Source organism: Arachis hypogaea, chromosome 19 (genome assembly GCF_003086295.3).
Source record: "Arachis hypogaea cultivar Tifrunner chromosome 19, arahy.Tifrunner.gnm2.J5K5, whole genome shotgun sequence".
NCBI lineage: Eukaryota > Viridiplantae > Streptophyta > Magnoliopsida > Fabales > Fabaceae > Arachis > Arachis hypogaea.
The window spans coordinates 15,664,553-15,685,344 of record NC_092054.1 but is presented as its reverse complement, the minus strand read 5'-3'; the positions used below and the strand labels follow the sequence as shown (position 1 = coordinate 15,685,344).

At 34.9% G+C, this 20,792-nt stretch overlaps 1 protein-coding gene across 1 annotated transcript; it reads right to left on the bottom strand.

The window, feature by feature from the left end:
- Positions 1 to 562: 562 nt before the first annotated feature.
- Positions 563 to 1,708, bottom strand: LOC112777978 (uncharacterized). Its single transcript, XM_025822355.1, has one exon. It carries the CDS (start codon positions 1,706 to 1,708, stop codon positions 563 to 565), a length of 1,146 nt encoding a protein of 381 aa, XP_025678140.1.
- Between the last annotated feature and the right edge of the window lie 19,084 nt (positions 1,709 to 20,792).

Here is a 20,792-nt window from a genome sequence, read left to right as displayed (position 1 = left end):
ATGTCCACAAAGCTCCACCTGACTCTATCATATGCCTTTTGAAAATCTAACTTGATTATTGCTGCCTCCTTTTTCCTCAGTTTGAGCCAGTTTACCGTTTCACATGCGATGAGCGCCCATCATGTATTTTCCTGCCCCTTACAAATACACTCTGGGTTTCTCCTACCAAAGCTGGCATCACAGGTCTCATCCTCCTAACCAAAACCTTGGAGATAACCTTGTAAACACATCCAACCATGCTGATAGGTCGCAGATCTTTAATCACCTTAGCTCCAATGAACTTAGGTGCCAACGCCACCCAAGTGATGTTAGAGTCTGTCGGCAACCTTGACGTCTGAAAGAACCCCATCACTACAGCCGTGAATTCAGGCCCAATCTCACCCTAACACCTATTGACAAAATTCATGTTGTACCTGTCGCACCCTGGTGCCTTAGAGGACTCACAATCCCACACAGCTTCTCTGATCTCCTCAGCTGTCGGCAGCGCCTCCAGATTTACAGAATCTTCCTGCTCTATCCTACTTACCAGACCATCTCTGACGTTCATCATAGGAGACTTATCCTAGTGATATAACTCTTTGTAGTATTCCTTAATAGCAATTTTTATTTTAGCTTGGTTCCTGACTAGCCTACCATTGATTAACAGTGTATCAATCCTATTATTCCTCCGTCTTGCTGAAGTTATGTTGTGAAAGTATCTTGTAATTTTGTCCATCTCCTTTGCTTGCCTAGACCGGGACATTTGTTTCCAATTGACTTCTTTTCTGACATACCACCTCTCACAGCAGGTAACCAGTGCCTTTCTTCTAGCCTCCATCATTCCGTCATACACCCCATTGCTTACCAAATCATCAATCTTCTTAATTTCTTCTTCAAAACTCGTAATCTTCTTGTCCATATTCCCAAATTTAGTCTTATGCCAATTCCCTAACGGGACCGTCAGAGCCTTCAACTTGTCCGTGAACTGCATCTCCCACAATCCTCTCCACTCCTCCTTCACGAAGCTAAGGAAGCCTTCATGTGTAAACCATGAGTCTAGGCTTCGGAACAGCCTTGGCCCTACCCTCTGGCTCATGTAATCTAAGATGACAGGACAGTGATCTAATAAACCCCTTGGTCCACCGCGTATCTGAGTCTCAGGAAACTCTTCCAACCACTCCACGCTAACCAGAGCTCTATCTATACGACTGCAAGAGCGTCCCCGAAACCATGTGAACTTGCGATCTGTGAGCGGCAGATCCACTAGATGCATATCTTGTATCCAACTCCTGAATTCTTCTGCCGACCTAGGTAGAACATCAGTACCTTGCCTTTCTTCCACATGCACTATTTCATTAAAATCTCCCATGTAGCAACTAGGAACCTGATATAACCCAGCCATGTAACTCAACTCTTCCCACACCTGAAGCTTCGCATCTCTATTATGTGCACCATAGACCAAGAAAATATCACAATTATTATTATTCTTTACCAGGACCCCTTCAACACACAACCATCTCTCCCCCTTATAACATTTATTCTTTTTAAACACTAATTCATCCCATATTAATAATAGTCCACCTGCTACACCATCAGAGCCTACAAAGTCCCAACCTGCACCACCTTGCCCCCAAAGTCTTGTAAGATCAAATCTGGTCACAACCTGTTTTTTAGTCTCAATCAAACCCAGCATATATAATCTATGTTTTTTCTTTAAATCCTTCACCATTCTTACCTTGCCATCACTCCGTAACCCCCTAACATTTTAAGAGCTAAATATCATTTAAAATTCTTTTTTTTATGTAATATTATTTTTGAGTCGGATTTGAATTTTGTTTCAAGTCTTTCAGTCCAGTTCGAAGTTGCTTTTTATAATAAAAAATATATATTTGAATTAATTAGTAATGTTATATTATACTTTTATAATTCAGTTAATATTTTTTATATTATACTATATTATTTTTGTTTTAAAATAGTTTATTTTGATATAAATATGATATAACATTTGTTAAATTTATTTTTTAAAAATAAAATTTTATTATTTTAATATATAAAATTTATAAATTTGTATATACTTATATTCTATTGGGTTGACCCGGATTAACTCAGTTTCTTTCGGGTCAAGTTAAAGTAGACTCATTGCCTTTTTAGAGTTAGATATAGATCTGTTTAAATCCAACATGATTCGACCCGATCCATGAACGCCTTAACTATTTCATATAACATGGTTACATAATTCCTTTTTTTTTTTTTCAGTTGTAGTTCTCTTGTTTTGCATTGTAGTATTTTATATTTATTATTTAATTTCACATTATGTTTATTAAAATTTTATATATGTCAATTAATGCTTCTAGTATTGCCATGTTGATATTTTTTATAACTATTTTAACCTTAAGAGAAACAAATAAAAGTTGAAGATTGTTAGATAATTAAATAAAAAATATTCAAAAATAGTATAAATACAACATGTTAGAACATTAAAAAAATTCGAAATCAAATTGAATTGGAATTAGAACTAAATTGCAACCTAACTTAAAAGGCTATAGAAACTACATGAATGCAAGAGAAAATTATGAAAACTACATGAATGTAAGTTTTTAGTATAAGACACCAAATTTAATAAGTCAAAAAAAGATTAATAAAATCAACTCACAAGATAGTGAGGCTAGTGAGCAATCTAGAATAGACGTGCAATTTAAAGCAAATTTTACAAGTTTTATCGTGCCACCTATGTATATGACTAAGTATTAGTTATTAAAAAAATTATTATTTTATTAAAAAATTTTGCCTATATAAAGATATATATTTTTATATAATGATCATCTCTCCATGAATCAAAATGCTTAGTGTTTGTTTCAAAAATTCTCTCTTATATTCTTATGATTGTTGGTGAGTTTGAGAGATAAAAAATATGATAATGTTATTTATGTAAGTGAGTGATTTTGAGGCCAATTAAGTGTGAGTATTATATATACTTACATTTGGTATCAGAGCTAGTTAATCTAGCATCTGGTATTTGAGAGTTTATGAGGTGTGGGATAGTTCTCACATAGTTGTTCATTCATAGAGTTGGTATTGCAAACACTTTTAATATTGTGTGATCTAGTTCCTAGTTAGATGAAAAACTTGATTATAATTATTGGAAGACTTTGATATCTATCCATTTGAAGGCCCAAAATCTGTGAAATTTCATTGAACTGGGTTTGCAAGAAGAAGCAGATGCTGCCCAACAGAAGAGAGATCAATTGGCGCTATCTCAAATTCATCAAGGAATAGATTATACTTGGCAAAATAACAAATGCCAAAAGTGCAAAAGAAGTATGGAACACGTTGAAACTGTCATACAAAGGCATAAATAAATCTTAGAAAGTAAAGCAACAGTTTTTGAGAAGAGAATATAAAAGGTACGAGATGTTTAGTGAACTGTTGGGCAATATTTTACTCGTGTTACAGATCTTGTTAATAAGATGAGAGTCTATAGAGAAGATATGCCTAATAGCAAAGTGGTGAAAAAAATTCTTTGCACCATGCCAATGAAGTATGACCATGTGGTGACTACGATACTAGAGTCCCACGATATGGATACCCTGATGATTGAGAGTTACAAGAAACTATGGAAAGTCACATTAGTAGAATACTAGAGAAGTCATGAGGAAGCCCTGAAAAGTCGGGTGAATTTAAACAATGTTGTAGAATCAAGTCGTACACAAAAAGAACGAGGTCATGGTTTCAATTTTCAAAATAGAGGTAGAGAAAGTTTCAGAGGTAGAGGTCGTGGCAATTATAACCAAGGAAGTGAGGTCGAGACAATTTTTATCAAGAACGAACCAATTTTAACTATTTTCATTGTGGAAAGTATGGACACAAAGCAGTAGATTGTAAATTCAAAATGATGAATAATAATCAAGCGCACGTTGCAAAAATCAGCATCAGAATACTGATGATAATCTAGATACTCAAACTTTATTTTTTACAAGTAATTCATGTGTTAAAGATGAAAATATCTGATATTTGAATAATGCTTGCAGTAATTATATGTCTGGTAGAAAAGAGTTTTTTTTTTTTCACTAGATGATTCAGTTAAACTATTATTAATATTTGGCAATAGTACAAAGATCTCTATTGAAGAAAAAAAGCGAATACCAATTAGATTAAATTATGGTTCTCTGAGTTATATTCTGATATTTTCTATACTCCTGAACTTGACTATAATTTATTGAATATGAGACAGTTATCTGAAAAGGGATATAAGATGATAACATATCATGGATATTGTACTATATTTGACAACAGTGGAAGGTTCATAGATAAAGCAAATATGACTTCAAATAGAATGTTTTCATTAAAAATTCAACATGTTAATCTCTCTTGCATGAGTTCTATAATACTTGATGATAGCTGGTTATGACATATGCGATTTGGGTGTTTTTATTTTTCTAACCTAAACTACCTGTCAAGAAAAAGACTTATTTTTGGTTTACCACGAGTTCATATTTCTAATTGTGTTTGTGAGATTTGTCAACTGAAAAAGAAGTACAGAGATCCATTCCCTACAGAAAAGTCATGGAGAGCTAGAAAATTACTTGAAATTGTGCATTCAGATCTTTGTTTTGTAGAAATTCCAACAACGGTGGTAGCAGGTACTTTATCATTTTTATTGATGACTTTAGTAGATATATATGGATATATTTTCTGAAGCAGAAATTAGAAATATGTGATATTTTTAAGATATTCAAGGCATCTTTCGAAAACAAAGTCGCTGTAAAATCAAAATTCTCATAATAGACAAAGGGACAGAATATCTTGCGTATTCAGATTACTTTAAGCAACTTGGAATTCAATGCCAACTAATAACCATATATACTCCTCAACAAAATGGAGTTGCTAAAAGAAAGAATAGAACCATAATGGATATGGTCAGATGCATGCTCAAGTAAAAACAAATGCTTAAAAAATTTTGGGCAAAAGCTGTCGCAACAGCAGTTCATATTTTAAATAAGTGTCCAATGAAGAGTGTTTCATTCATCATTTCAGAGTCTTTAGGTGTATTACTTATGCCCATGTACCATACCAGTTAAGGAAGAAGTTAGATGACAAAGACGAGAAGTGTATTTTAATTGACTATTGCATAGAATCAAAAGCATACAAATTGTATATCCAAAATCAAAGAAGGTGATCATTAGGAGAGACGTGATATTGGAGAGAAAGGTGTAACACCCTACCACACACAGAGGTTTATGCTTAAGCCATAAAACAGAGGTGGTGTGGTATTACGACCTCTAAAATAAAATATATATATATATTAATAATAATGAAAAGGAGATATATACTAGGAGCCTTGAAAAACGGTAAAAAAATCACAAAATAAAAAGCACAATGCTCAGAAATACGGATTACTTGTGTGCGAAGAAATCTAAAGATTATAGATATAAATAAACAGAAAGTGGGAACAGAGGACCAAAAGTACAGAATAACAAGCTCCTAACTCAGCCTGCGAAGATAAGGCTGGCCGGAGAATATTTATATATGTATATACATAATCCAAAATCCAAAATACATAGCCAAAATTCTATCTCTCCATAAACCTCTAGGAGGAGCAAAATAAACAAGTGTATAAGAAGAGATCTATATACACTACAAAAAAAAGGCTATAATATAGAAATTTGTTAACGGAAGTTTTAAAAAACTCCTGCAAATTTAAATTTGAAAATAAAATATTTTCTTTTATTTTATTAAAAAATTAATTAACGGGAGTTTTAATTTTAAATAATAGGATTTTTAACAATCCCCTTCAATTAAAAAAGATTCGTTAACACAATTTGGGAGACGCAAAATCCTCTTCTTCATGCAAAACCCAATTCCCTTCTTCCCACCCTTTTCTACCCCCACTCTTCTAACATTGTAACTGCTTCGTGCTTCACATTTTTTCATTGGTTGCTGTTGTTTGCCATTGTACCTCTGCTGCTCGTGTTCGTTTTGTTCTGCTGTTCGCGTTCGCGTGTTGCTACTGCTGTTCCTATTCGCATTCCGGTTCAGTTCGTGTTGCTGGTGCTGGTCGCGCTCCATTGCTGCAGCTGTTTGCATTCATAGTGGCAGCTGTGCTTCTATGCAAAGGTAACAATTTGATAGCATATACATATGGAAATGATTAGGGTTCATACACTGATTTTTGAATTGCATGTGTGGTAGAAAACAAAAGAGGGATTTGTTGCGATGGTTATACAGAGCTTTGTTTATTTATGTTAATGTGTCCTCCATTTAAATGAATTGTTGCTTGAGTCTCTCTTCAATGCTGACTCTGAATCAGTGTTCTGTTTTTTCATTTTTTATAAATTTCATATTAAATCGATAGAAGTTTTTTCAATACTTTCTAAATTTTTAAATTTATTGAGTACTATATACATACTCTTATTAGTTTTATCGACAAATGGTTTGAGACATGTACTGAATTAAGGTTGGTCTTAATGGCAAGGCAGCACAAAGAGGTCTATTAAATAGAACTAAAAATGATAAGTTGATAACATGCATGGTTAATGTAAAGTGATAAATAACTTAGTAATAGTGATAAAAGATTTGTAGAATGATAAGACAAAAACTTAAATGAGTTATATATTAATATTCAGGAGATTATTTTAAACTCCCAATTATTATTGAATGTCTAATTGTTTATCCTTCGAAACCTTAGAAAAAGTTGGAATTCTTATACTGTGATTAGTAATGGATATTGGTGCTATAATAATTGGGCATAGGTTTAAAAGAAACTTAGTAGAATATAATCAAACATATATGGCTTTTATTTTCTTGTTTTCTTTGCATCCACTTCTGTAACACTCTAAAATTCAAATTCTTATGCTCGAGTCATAATTCAATGATATTACGGTGGTACGACTCTCAGGTAGATTTTTAATACATATTTATAAGTATAATTGAAAGGAGTATTAATCGAGAAGCCTAAAAAGAGTAAAAATAAAATCACGAAGTCGTGTCACTCACGCATCGACAACTAAAAGATAAAGCATGAAGCCAAAAGCGATATAAGGAATAAGCCATAAAGGAGAACGAGAGAAGGACAATATATAGATATATAATATAAGTACATAGCCACTAGTCGCGACCCACAAAGTTTAGGCTGGCTAGAGTACAGTATGAAAGTAGTTGACAACAGTATCTCCTAATCTCTCCCAAAAGAAACATAAGAGCCTCTATAGGCAAGATCAAAAGAGTTCAATACATAATATAAACTTTTCAAATAAAGGTGGAGAGATTCTAAGCAAAATATAAAGTAGAGAATATAAATTTCATCGCCATCTCTAAGATGAACCACAGCTCACTTCTGAGCACCTGGACCTGTATCTGAAAAACAAGAGATATATACGGAATGAGAACCCCCGACCCATAGGCTCCCAGTACGGTAAAAGTGCCAAATAAATACAATGCATTGTAATAAAAACTCACTAAGTATCCTAAACTCCCGTTCACCAATATTCACCCTATGTTCTCGCTAATCCGTAAACAGGCAACTGTCATAAGGGAATGCTAAATCTAAATTATATCTTTCATGCTTCTCAACTCTCTCTAACACTCCAACGAATCAGAGTCAGAGTCATAAACAAAACTATCACCAGTTATTCTGTCTCAGCAGTTCTATATCGTTACATCATATCCTCACCTGGAGCAAGTGAAATCACTTCACTGCATCTACCCAGGGAGCCCAATTCATCTCATTCAATAGTCATTGTCATTATTCAATTACATCATCAACTCATCTCATCAAGCACAGCCCTCAGCGTCCACCGACACCAGCATGAGGGACCTCTCAATTGTACAAACACAAGCAATACAGACAAGTAATACACAATTAAAGTACAAGTAGAGCAAGTAGTACATAATCAGGTAGCATAGCATATATGATATAGCAATCCAAAACAAATAGGCAAACCCAAACAATTCAAACATATGCAAATAATGTATGCCTGCCCTATGCTGATGAGTCTCATCTATCGGTTATAAAGCCAACCCGACAAGTCATGGTAGCTAACCATTGGACTGTCCCTCTGTCGTGCATCCCCAACTCGAGTTATTCTCAATCATAAACATGATCATAATCATAATCATACAACACTCACACTGGTGTTTATTCACGGGGGCGAGCTCATCCGGAACTTTCAGTGTCCGGCCACACTTATGACATAGGTTCAGTAGAATCTCGGATCTCAACCTGAAGCAAGTGGAGCTGATCCAATGCATCTACCCAAGGAAATCTGAGACTCAGATAGTTTCAATATCAAATCATACTCGACTGGGAGCAAGTGGAGGCTAACCACTGCATCTACCCCAAGAGTCTCAAAACTAAACCTGGAGCAAGTGGAACGAACCACAACCCTTACTACTACCAAGGCGTCACAATCTCTGACCCGGAGTAAGTGGGACGAACCACGACCCTTGCTACTACCCAGGCATCACAATCTCTTACCCAGAGCAAGTGGGATGAACCACAACCCTTGTGTCCACCCGAGGAGCCTCTATACTAACCAACCTGGAGCAAGTGGGGTGCAACCACAACCCTTACTACTATCTAGGAGGTACGTTCTCATATGCCCAGGAGGAACCAAAGAGGGGATCCTAACCTCCCACCATCTCGCTGGGGGCGATTTTACAATACCAGGAGGAATAAGGAAGGGGATCCTCCCCTTCCTCCATCTAATTGAGGTCGCACTTCCGAGAAAGAGAGCTCAAGATAAAACAATCGTTCAAGCCATACTTTCATTTTCACCCATAAATCAATATTTATCATAGCCATCCGGCTCATGGTATATCCCATAACCAGCCAATAATTATTATCAAATACAGCCCTTTGGCTCACGGCATACACCGCACTTCCATCATCACCCTCAGCAACTCATACAATCATCATTTCTCATCATTCATCATTAATTATCCCCTTACTTCGTCCACAAGTTACCACATCTCCTAGCCTCTTCTCATCACTAGGCATACTATAAGTATTTAGGACATAAAGGGTGAGAATGGAGACTTAAAAGTCTAAATTTTGGCTTGGAAACTCAAAAATCAACTTTGGAGTGAAAACCGGGTCACGCGTGCACGTCGCCCACGCGCGCGCGTGGGAGGCAGCAAGATACAGCGACACGTACGCGTCTCCCACGTGCACGTGTGGATGGGAGAAAATCCAAGTGACGCCTGCGCGTCAGCCACGCGTACGCGTGGGTGCGTTTTGTGCCTCAGGCACAAAACCAGCACAACTCAGGCACAACTCTCGAGAAATTTGGCTGGGCAACTGATTTAGCTCATAGACGCGTACGCGTCGGCCAGTCGCACATGTAAGGAGTGAAAATTTGAAAACTACGCATGCATGTCGGCCACGCATACGCGTGGGTGTGCGTTCGGCCAAAAATTTTACTAAGTTAAAAAGCTGCAGAATTCATTTTTAAACCTCAAATTCCCACCACACATAACTTCTTCTGTAAATTTTTTTTCAACCATTTCTGAACTGTTGGAAAGATCTTTGAATAGGCTTTCATAAAAATCCATTTTTGAAGAATTCCGAACTCCGTGGACCGAGTTACGGACCGCCAAAGTTGGTCAAAAATCAGTTTTTACCCAAAAATAGAAATCACCAATTTTTCTAATGTTCACAAGCCAAATTCATTTTCACCCATCCAAATGGCCACAATCCAACCACATTCATATAATTACACTCAACCAAACCAAACCTACCTCCTCTACACAATTTCGTCCAAAACTATAAAATTCCACACCTCAATTCTTTAGACCTTATTATTCAATAACCAAACCAATTATTCACACATTCAATAACTAAAATCCATCCAATCTCTTATATCATTACACAATACACATATCAACTTATCTTCCTTACCTCTTTCCGGCCTCCGGCCCAAAATTTACGGCCTCCGGCCCAAATTCACAATTTAAAAGCATATTCCACAAACCAATATTCATTATTCAATTTATCAAATTTTCAACACACCAAACATACAAATTCACACAATTCTCAACTCAATCATCAATTCTCATTACATAGCAACTATGCATATTAGTAAGGATGGCAATACCACCTGAACCCGCGGGTACCCACCCCGTCCCTACCCGCTCGGGGCGGGTTTTTAGTGGGGCGGGGTCGGGTTTAGGTAATACCCGCCCCTACCCGCCCCGCTATATATATAATATATATAATTTTAATATATAATATGTATAATATATGTAAAATAATTAGTAAATAATTAATAATATTGTATCATATTTAAATTTTTACTTTAATTTATGTTATGTATGTGATGATGGTTATATAAATTTTGAAATTTAATTTTATTTATTGAATTTTAATAATTATAGGGGCAGGGCGGGTACCCGCAAGGGCGGGGCAGGTATTCGCAGGAGTGGGTTAGGGTTCAACGTTTTACTACCCGCAGGTAGAAGAGGGGCGGGTTCCATGCAGGTTGTTGTACGGTGGGGCGGGGTTGGGTAGAGCAAAAACCCGCCCCTACCCGCCCCGTTGCCACCCTACATATTAGTACCAACCATTTGCACAATCCAAACTTAATCCTAGGGGCATCTAGCCTAGGAATTCTCATCACACCACACGGTACTTAAATGAAACTTAAATCGTACCTCTTGTAGCCAAAATAATTGAGCTTCTTCTTGGGAGTCTCCACCAACCTCCCAATTGTCCACAAAAATCACCAAATACACTAACATAACCAATTTCACATATATACATCAACCTAGGGTTCATGAAAATGATAAATCACAAGGGTTGGAGGGTTTCTTACCTTAACCCACTGAAGTTTGTGATGAATATCACCCATGGCTCATACTAGAGCACTCCTAAACAACAAAAATCACAAGATTTCCTCAAAACCCAAACCAAATTCGAATTTAAAGAGAAAAATGAAAGCTGGACAGAGGACAGTGGGATACTCACCACAAAACTTAGATAAAACTGTAGAGGATGAGAAGAGCAACGCGTGGCCATAAACGGCTCGTCAATCGGAGCTCCGTAGCTCAAGTTATGTGGTTTGAAGATTGAAATTGAAGTTGGAACCTTCCCCTTTCACCTCTCTTCTTATTTCAGCGCCCCACACCCCCTTCTTAGGGTAAGTGAGCTGAAATGCTCATAACTAATGTTTATATATGTTGGGTCTTAGGCCCACTTGGGTCCGATTCACTTATTTTTGTCCGTTGGTCTAATTTTGGGCCAAAACCTTTAAGATTAGAGTTTTAAATCGCATTTTAAATATTTCTACATTCCCTAATTATAAATCCTAATTTCTTAACCTTATTCACTTATAATTAATTTTCTCAAATACAGTACCAGACAGATCTCAGCCGGTACTGCCGGTCAAAATTTCAGTGCGCGTTTTTACGCAAAAAACTATGTTTTTCAGCTCAGAAAAATCCACTGAGTCCAAATATCATATTTAAATTATCAAATTCCGATTGCTAAATTTTCTAACCATATTCGCTCCTATTTAATTTATTATTTAATTAATTACGGTTTGACTGAATTTTACAACTTCACTGGTATTTGGCTAATTGAAGTTGATAAGAGTGGTTGGAGGGTCTTGATAACTTAAGTTAGTTCAATCCATTTGAAATTGAAGTATTTAAAAGCACTCTATATAGTAGCATTGATTAGTTTCATGCATGATTCCTGATATTGTACTGATTCAGTGTTATGTTTTTTCAATTATATGCATGACTCCTGATATTGTATTGATTAGTTTCGTGTTGCATATAATTGAGTCTATTAATTTGTTAGGTGTTATTGAATTTTTTGAACTTGATATTTGGCTTGTTAAAAAGTGAAATAATATTTAGCGATTCTAAACTCATTTGAAACAGAGAATGCTTCATGCTTCATTAACTTGGACCTTCGTCAGTTTCCAATTAAAATCTGATGAGAAAATTTAAAACAAATCTAATCTTGGAAAATTTAAAGCTTTCAATTTTTATAAATTACCATTTTTTTTCTTTTTCCCTCCTCTAATCCTATCATGATGTTTTAGACTGGTAGAAATTATTTTTTTTACTATTCAGTATCAGTTTCTACCTTCTACAATAGTAACATACTAAATTTTGAGGATATAATATTAATGCGTAATCACTTTTGTAATCTTCATTTTTCTTTTTTAATAGGAGATGTGTAAGAGAAATAAAGAAGTTCGTAAGAAGCAAGCAATTTCTCATACTGGTGGCTCGAAACCCATCTCAAGAAAAAGACATGAAATAGTGTAAACCATCACTCATTTTTTATTTTTACTAAATTATCATATGCTCTTTAACATTTTTTAATATTCTTTTGCATAGTTTTTAGAAACTAGACGAAAAATTAGCCGTAGAGAAATGTACATAGAAACTCATAAGAAGAAAGATGGGTCGTTTGTGACTGATGAAGCAAGGGATATAGCGGTAAGTTGTACTTTTTGGTCTATTTTAGTAAAAAGTGTAACTTCAAAAACTGCCAAACTTTAATGTTATTTTGTTAAATTTTTGTTGTTTAAATCTCAACTGTAAGAACAAATTGAAGTACTTATGACTCAAAATGAGAAAGATGAATCTGGACCATCTACAAATGATGCTATTGGAAAAGTGTTTGGAGAGGAGCATTCTAGTAGGGTGCGATGCATGGGAATGGGAGCAACACCTACTAATACTTTTAGAAATGCCAATCATCCTAGCCAGTTAGCTAATTCTTCAACTTCAATGTCATCTACTACTAATTACTCCCAAACTGATTTTAAACGTTTAGAGTCTAAATTTGATGGGACATTGATTGCATTCAAGGCTTATTTTCTTGCTAAAGAAGGAAGAATTCCTGTTGAACTTACTAGTATATTTGACCATAGAGCTCAGGTAAATTGCCTTCTCTTGTCGATTTTATGTTGCACTAATAATTTTGAAAATTATGATAAATGATAACTGTTATATTATGCTAATGTTCTAGCATGGTATTAATCTCGTATATTCTAACCTTACATCCCTACTCTTACTAATTTGTTGTTCAAGTTTTTGACACAAGGAAAGGTTAATGCCTTTTTAAATTATTTTTTATTTGAATTGTCGTTATAGTATCATAGATGTGGCAATTTTTATGTTGACATTTCTATTTTTAATTTATTTTAGGCTAATAATGTTAAGAACGAAACTATTACACCAACAACAGGAAGAACATCATCAGACGGAAGCAATGAAAATCGTGAAGACATTGTTTAGTATTGCTTTAAAGATTGATTAGTTGTGTATTATTGCACATTTGTTAGGGTATTATGTTGCACTTTTTTACTAAACAAACTTATTCAAGTAGTGAACTCATTAGTGGTAGTTATGAGTTTATATTATTTTAGCTTGTTTAATTTTAAGGATTAGACATATAGGATGTGTTTGTTTCCGAGAACAGGACAGGTCGACAAGACAAGACACTGAGAACAGGACACGACAAGACACTGATGGACAGAGACACAAAATTTTGTGTTCTTGTATTCTGTTTGGCGATAAACTAGAACAAATTATGAAAATCTAATTTATTCTCATTTTTTTCATTCAAAAAATTTGAGATGAAAATTATAATAATAAAAAATATAATTATGAAAAATTAATAAAAATAATGAAAGAAAAAATAAAAAATAAGTTGTGTCCCTTGTTAGTGTCTCCGTGTCCTTACTGTCAGGATGGACACAAAATACACTAATTCAGTGTCTCTGGACACATTGTCTCTATCCATATCTCCTCTGCCAAAAACAATTTTGTGTCTCTGTGTCCCTGTCTTAGTGTACTGTCTGTGTAAACAAATGTAGCCATAAAGACAGTGAGAATTCAGATATTATGCATTTTATTATAATATAAAAAGTTATTATTTATTTTAATGGGTTATATTTTAGATTTATACTTTAAAGAATTTTACTTTATTAAATTTTTCATTCTAATTAATATTTATAAAATAAGAAAAAACTATATATATCATAATAAATCTTATTTTGGTGTTACATTATAAATTGCAGGAGTTCACAACTCCAACAAAATAAAAAGTTATTTTAAGTATAAGATATTTGCGGGGGTTTAAAACCCCCCACAACCTGAATCAAAACTGCTGCAACATAGAACCGTTGGAGGTCTTTAGAAATCGATGCAATTTAGTTGAAACTGCCGCAAACAGCGGAGGGCAAAAAACGGCTACAATTCTGAGTTCAAAATAGCGTGGGTTCCAAAAAAACTCCCATAACTTATTGCAGGACACCTAACTGCGTCATTTTACTAAACCTCCGTTACACAACTTGCAGGGGTTAAAAACCCTGCAAAACAAAAAAAAAAAACTCCCGCAAATTAGCGCCTTTTTTGCAGAAATATACATATATCGACAGAATAAAAGAAACCCCAAAATGGATCCACTTCGCTGCAGAAGCTTCAGACGCCTACCAAGGTGCCTCTTGACCTGCATCTGAAAATAACAATATAGTATGGGATGAGAACCAGAGGTTCTCAGTATGGTAAAGGTGCCATGCACATAAGATATAAGGTTCTGGGAATGCCAGAGGCAATCCTAGAACGCCGACACTCAGATTATGAAGCTTAAAGTACTAAACAGAAGCCATAAAAGGGGTAGTTATCTAAGGAGTTCTAAACCTAGCTTAAACTTAATCTTAACACTAAACATGTCCACCTTTCTTCCGTTCCTCCATCTCTAGTGAGTTTACAAATACAGACAAATAGACAATTACAAGCACATGTAAGAGACAAGTAGTACAAGTAGCAAATATAACAATTAACATAATATATTCAGTTAGGCATTCCCAAGTAATGCATAGCAAATAAACAAACAAAATGCACATGATGTATGCCTGTCATGTGGCTGATGAGGCTCATCTGTCGGTTATCAAGCCAACCTGACAAGTCCGGTTTGCTAAACCCTTGGACTGTCCCTCGATGCGCATCCCCAAGAGTCTATGCATAGCTTTTTCTCAAATATATAAACTCGCTCAATGGGGGTCAACATCCCCGGGAATTTCTAAGTGCCCGGTCACACTTACGTCGTAGGGTCAACAGAGTATCGAATATCAACCTGGAACACGTGGTGGCAAGCCACGGTATTTTATCCAGGAAAACTCGTATCTCAAATAACATTAAATGCATAAGCCACATAAGTATTTATAGTCATCCATATTCATTACATAATCGTTCGTCATAGTCATGGCATCATATATCCCTCATGCATACATATTTCTCTCATATAATTCATCACTTTTAACCTTTACTTCATCCCCAAGTTACCTCTATTTCCTAGCTCCAACTTATTACTAAGCTTATCATTATGTTCTAGGGCTAAAAGGGTAAAAATAGAGGTTTGGAGGTTCGAAATTAAGCTTTAAAACACAAAAACTCATTTGCTAAAAACAGGGGGGTCACGCGTACGCGTGGGCGTGCAAACGGACCATTACGCATACGCATCCCCTCATTACGCGTACACATGCGCGCCTAACAGAAGCACACGATTGCGCATGGGAGTTTCGCGTGCGCATGCACCTCATGTCACGCGTACGCGCGGACATGTATCCTGGCCCACTACCCGTATGCATCGGGTTGTTCGCGTACGCATAGGAAGGGGGCAGTGAAGACAGTTCGCGAATGAAGTGTATGCGTACACAAAAATTCCATGTCACGCGTACGCGTGGGCGTACGTTTTACCAAAAATTTGACTAAGTTAGAAAAACCTGCAAAATTTTATTTTTAATTCCAAACTTCCGACGCGCATAACTTTTTTGTTAAAAATCATTTTTCTCCCATTCTTCGAATGGCATAAACTTCACGGACTCAATTTTCATATAAAACAAGTTTGAAACAATTTGGGGGCCCGGAAGCCAAGTTATGGCTCGCCGAAATTCGGCTAAAAGCCAATTTTTACACAAAATCTCAAAACCTCCATTTTCTTTAAAACTCAACTTTAATTCCACTTACCATACCTATAACCATCAACACAACATATCCTTATCAATACCACAACAATCTTCGCATCCTACCATTTCTCAACTCAACAATCTCATACATCAACCTCTCAAATACATCAACAAGATTCTCATTTTACCCATCCAATATATATATACATACAAATATCATTATCAAATCATCATTCATCATTCATCCAACAAACACCAAATCTATATCATAATCCTATGGTCATCTAGCCTAAGTTTTTACAGAACATTATATATTAAATATGCGAAACCTAAACCATACCTTGGCCGATTTTCACGTAATGTCCAAGGCAAATCACTAAAGCCAACACAGACCCTCAAGCCCAAAATCACCAAAGCACAAGCATCCAACCTCCACCAAGTTCCAAGGCTCACAATTCAAGCTCTTCCTCTCCCCCCCCCCTTCAATGTTACAGCGTGAATCTCCTTTTGGGGAAGAAGGAGATGCTGAGTCTTTAATTAATGAGGCCTTGGTTGGGCCCGGTTTGGATCCAATTCGGCCCGTTCGGCTCAATCTTGGGCCAAATTCTTTGAAATTAGTGTCAAAATTCTCATTTTAATTAACTATATCCTAATTTAATATAATATTCATATTTTTAATTTTATTTATTAAAATTTAATTTATTGACTAATTATTTGCTAATTTAACGGAGTTTACAAAAAGCATGTGGGATTGGAACACAAAGACAGAAAAAAACTGATTATAATTTTAAATACGTGTGATGAAATAGAAGAAAGGCAACCTGATACAACTGAACAATCAGAATCATCTAGAAGATCGCAAAGAGAGCGAAGACTACCTGCTAGATTAGCAGATTATGAAGTTGGCATGACAACGACCCGTTTGATGAAGAAATAATAGATTCTGCTCTATTTTCTGATTGTGAGTCGTTGAACTTTGAAGAAGCCTCTAAAGATAACAATTGGAAGAAAGTAATGGATGAAAAGATTCATGCCATTGAGAAAAATGACACATGGGAGCTAACAGATTTACCAGCAGATAAGAAGCCGATCGGGATAAAGTGGGTTTATAAAACTAAGTACAAACCCAGCGATGAAGTTGATCGTTTCAAGACAAAAATAGTTACAAAGGGAAACAAACAAAAGTCAGATATCGATTACTTTGAAGTATTTGCTCCTGATGCTAGATTAGATATCATTCATATGATTATTTCACTCTTCAGCATTTCTAAATGGTAATTTAGAAGAATAAATTACGTTGAGAAACTTGCAGGATATGAAGTTCTTGGAGAAGAAACTAAAGTTTACAAGTTGAAGAAAGCTTTGTTCGGGTTAAATTAAAGCAAGCACCAAAAGTGTGGTACAAGAAGATTGATTCTTATTTCACTCAGAATGGTTTTAAAAGATGTCCATTTGAGCATACTCTTTATATCAAGTTCGTTGAATCTGGAGATATCTTGATTGTGTGTCTTTATGTTGACGGTTTAATTTTTATTGGCAACGTTTTGAAGATAATTGCAGAATTCAGGGAGGCTATGATAAAATACTTTGAAATGATGAATATGGGCTTGATGTCTTATTTTCTTGGCATTGATGTTCTTCAAAAGGATGATGAAATTTTTATTCTCAAAAAAAAAAATGCAAATGATATTTTGAAAAAATTTCAGATGGAGCACTCAAAAATAATTCCTACTTCGGTCGAAGAGAAGTACAAGTAGCTGAGAGAAGATAAAGGAAGAGTAGTAAATCCTACATATTATAAAAACTTGATTAGAAGTCTGAGGTATGTAATTGTAACTAGACTAGATATTGTGTTTGACTGTTTGGAGTTGGTTTGCTTAGCAGATTTATGGAGGATCCTTGTACCGACCATTTGCAAGCTGCAAAACAAATTCTTTGAAATAACCAAAGTACTTTAAATGATGGTATTTATTATGAAAATACTAATAAAGTGAATCTTATCGGTTACACTAATAGTGATTGAGTTGAAGATATAGAAATAAGAAAAAGTACTTCAAAATTTGCATTTCATCTTAGTTTTGGTACAATTTCATGGTCATAAAAAAAATAAACGAGAAACAAAGTATTCCAATAACAATATTTTTCAATAGCAAGTCAACTATTGCACTTTGCAAAAATTCAGTATTTCATGGAAGATCGAAGCATATTGATATTCAATTTCATAAAATTAGAGAATTGGTGAATGAAAAAGAAGTTGTAATCGAGTATTGTCCTACTAAAGAACAAGTAGTAGATATTTTTTCAAAACCATTGAAAACCGAATTATTTTTCAAGTTAAAGAAGATACTTGGAATAATTAATTCTATAAGCTTGATTTAAGAGAGGCAATGTTAGATAATTAAATCAAGAACATTCAAGAATAGTACAAATACAATATGCTAGAATATTGAAGAAATTCGAAATCAAATTGAATTGGAATTTGAATCAAGTTGCAACGTAGCTTAAAAGGTTATAGAAACTGTATGAATACAAAAGAAGATTATGAAAACTATATGAATGCAAGTTTCTAGTGCAAGGCACCAAGTTTGACAAGTCAAAAGAAGATTAATAAAGACAACTTATAGGATAGTGAGCAATCTAACAATTTGAAGCAAATTATACAAGTTTTATTGTGCCATTTATGTATACAACTGAGTATTAGTTGTTAAAAAAATTATGAATTCTGCTAGGAAACCAAGAGGAGTATAGCCAACAACAAGCCAACAAGTATATTTAAACTACATTCTATATTAATTAATTATCATTAATTATTAATTATATAAATTATATTTTTAAAAAATATAAAATTAATGATTATTAATTACTTCTTTTTACTTTAATTCATCTTTTACCATTTATTACATAAATCCTAATTTCTCTTTTAAAAGAAAAACGTCAGAACTAAAAAAATACCAAAATATAAGATAAAGAATCATCCAAATCCTAAAAACAAACATACAAAACATAGAAAAAAGAATTATCTACATTCTAAGAAAAAAATATACAAAACATAGGAAAAAGAATCATCCAAAACTAAGAAAAAGAATCATCCAAAATTTAGGAAAAAGAAACATAAAAAGCTAGTTAAAATAATCATTTAAAACCAAATAGGAAAGGAGAAGAAGAAGAGCCGCATGGTGACCAGCGATGCATCTTGGACGGTGTTGCATGTACCGTGGGAGACTCGTGGTGGCGCGTTGCAAAGAGAAAGCCACTGATGCCGGGCATGGCGAGGGGAAGAGTCGCCATGGATCGGAGTAGTTGATCGCGTGTCGTAAATGGAGGACCGGCGGTGGCTGCGTCACAACGGGACGGTGGGCGATGGCGTCGACGAAAGAAGAACGGTGATGGAACGTGTGGAAGAGGCCGCACAACGCGCGAAAGACGCGACGGTGGTTAGTGGACGGCGGCGTCGAAAATACGGGGAGACGGCGGGTTTGAGGAGGGAAAGATTTAACTGTTTCCAAATGAATGAAAATGGATTAGTTTTTTATGAATTGTTTTTATTGTGTATTATAAACGTGATTATGATAAATGAAGAAAGAATCTTTTCTGAATTTTGATTTTTGATTTTTAAATTTTTATTTATTTATAAAGTTTAAATTATAATAGAGTTGGCTTATATTGACTTGTAGGAGAGTTGTTTCCCTATACTTTTTCAAAAATTATTATTTTATTGAAAAATTTTGCCTATATAAAGGCGTATATATCTATGTAATGATCATCTTTTTATAAATCAAAATGCTTAGTGTTTGTTTCAAAGATTCTCTCTTATATTCTTATAATTGTTGATGAGTTTGAGATATAAAAATAGAAATATTTGGTAACGAGAGAAAATTAATCAAAAACAATCATAACTTGTCTTATTTAGTATTCATTAATAATTACGACAATTAATGAATGCTAAATAAAGTAAATTCTGACTTTTTTTTCTCTTCTTAACATTACTAATAAAATATAATATTATTTATGTGAGTGAATTATCTTGAGATTAATTAAGCGTAAATATTATATTTACAAACATAAATTTTGACGTTTAAATAAGTTACATATACATAAAACTCAACTAATAAAATGATAAAGTATGAGTCAATGAGTTATAGTTCAAATGGTATAATATTTCCATAGTCAACTAAAAGGTTGGAAATCCGAATCTCTCTTCCGTAAAAAAAAAAAAAGAAATTATAAAGTATAGACTCAATTTTTATAAAAATTCAGTTAGTCTAACTTAATCAAATCGGATCAAAACTCTATTGTTTTTTCTTAGTCATATACAAACAACAACAACAACAAAGCCTTGTCCCACTAAGTGGGGTCGGCTACATGAATCAAACGACGTCATTGTGCTCTGTCATGTATCATGTCTACAGAGAGACCGTTTACATGTAGATCTCGTTTGACCACCGCATGGATAGTCTTCTTAGGTCTTCCTCTGCCTTTCGCCCTTTGTCCATCTTCCATCTCATCCACCCTCCTGACTGGATGTTCTATCGGTCTTCTTCTCACATGTCCAAACCACCTGAGACGCGATTCAACCATCTTTTCCACAATGGGTGCTACTCCAACTCTCTCCCTTATATCTTCATTCCTTATTTTATCCAATCGCGTATGACCACTTATCCATCTCAACATCTTCATCTCTGCCACACTCAACTTATGTTCGTGCTCCCCTTTAGCCGCCCAACACTCCGTACCATACAGCATAGCCGGTCTTATAGCGGTGCGATAGAATTTACTTTTAAATTTTAAAGGCACTTTTTTGTCGCATATAAAACCAGATGCACTCCGCCATTTTGACCAACCTGCTTGGATCCTATGATTTACATCTTGTTCAATCTCTCCATTATC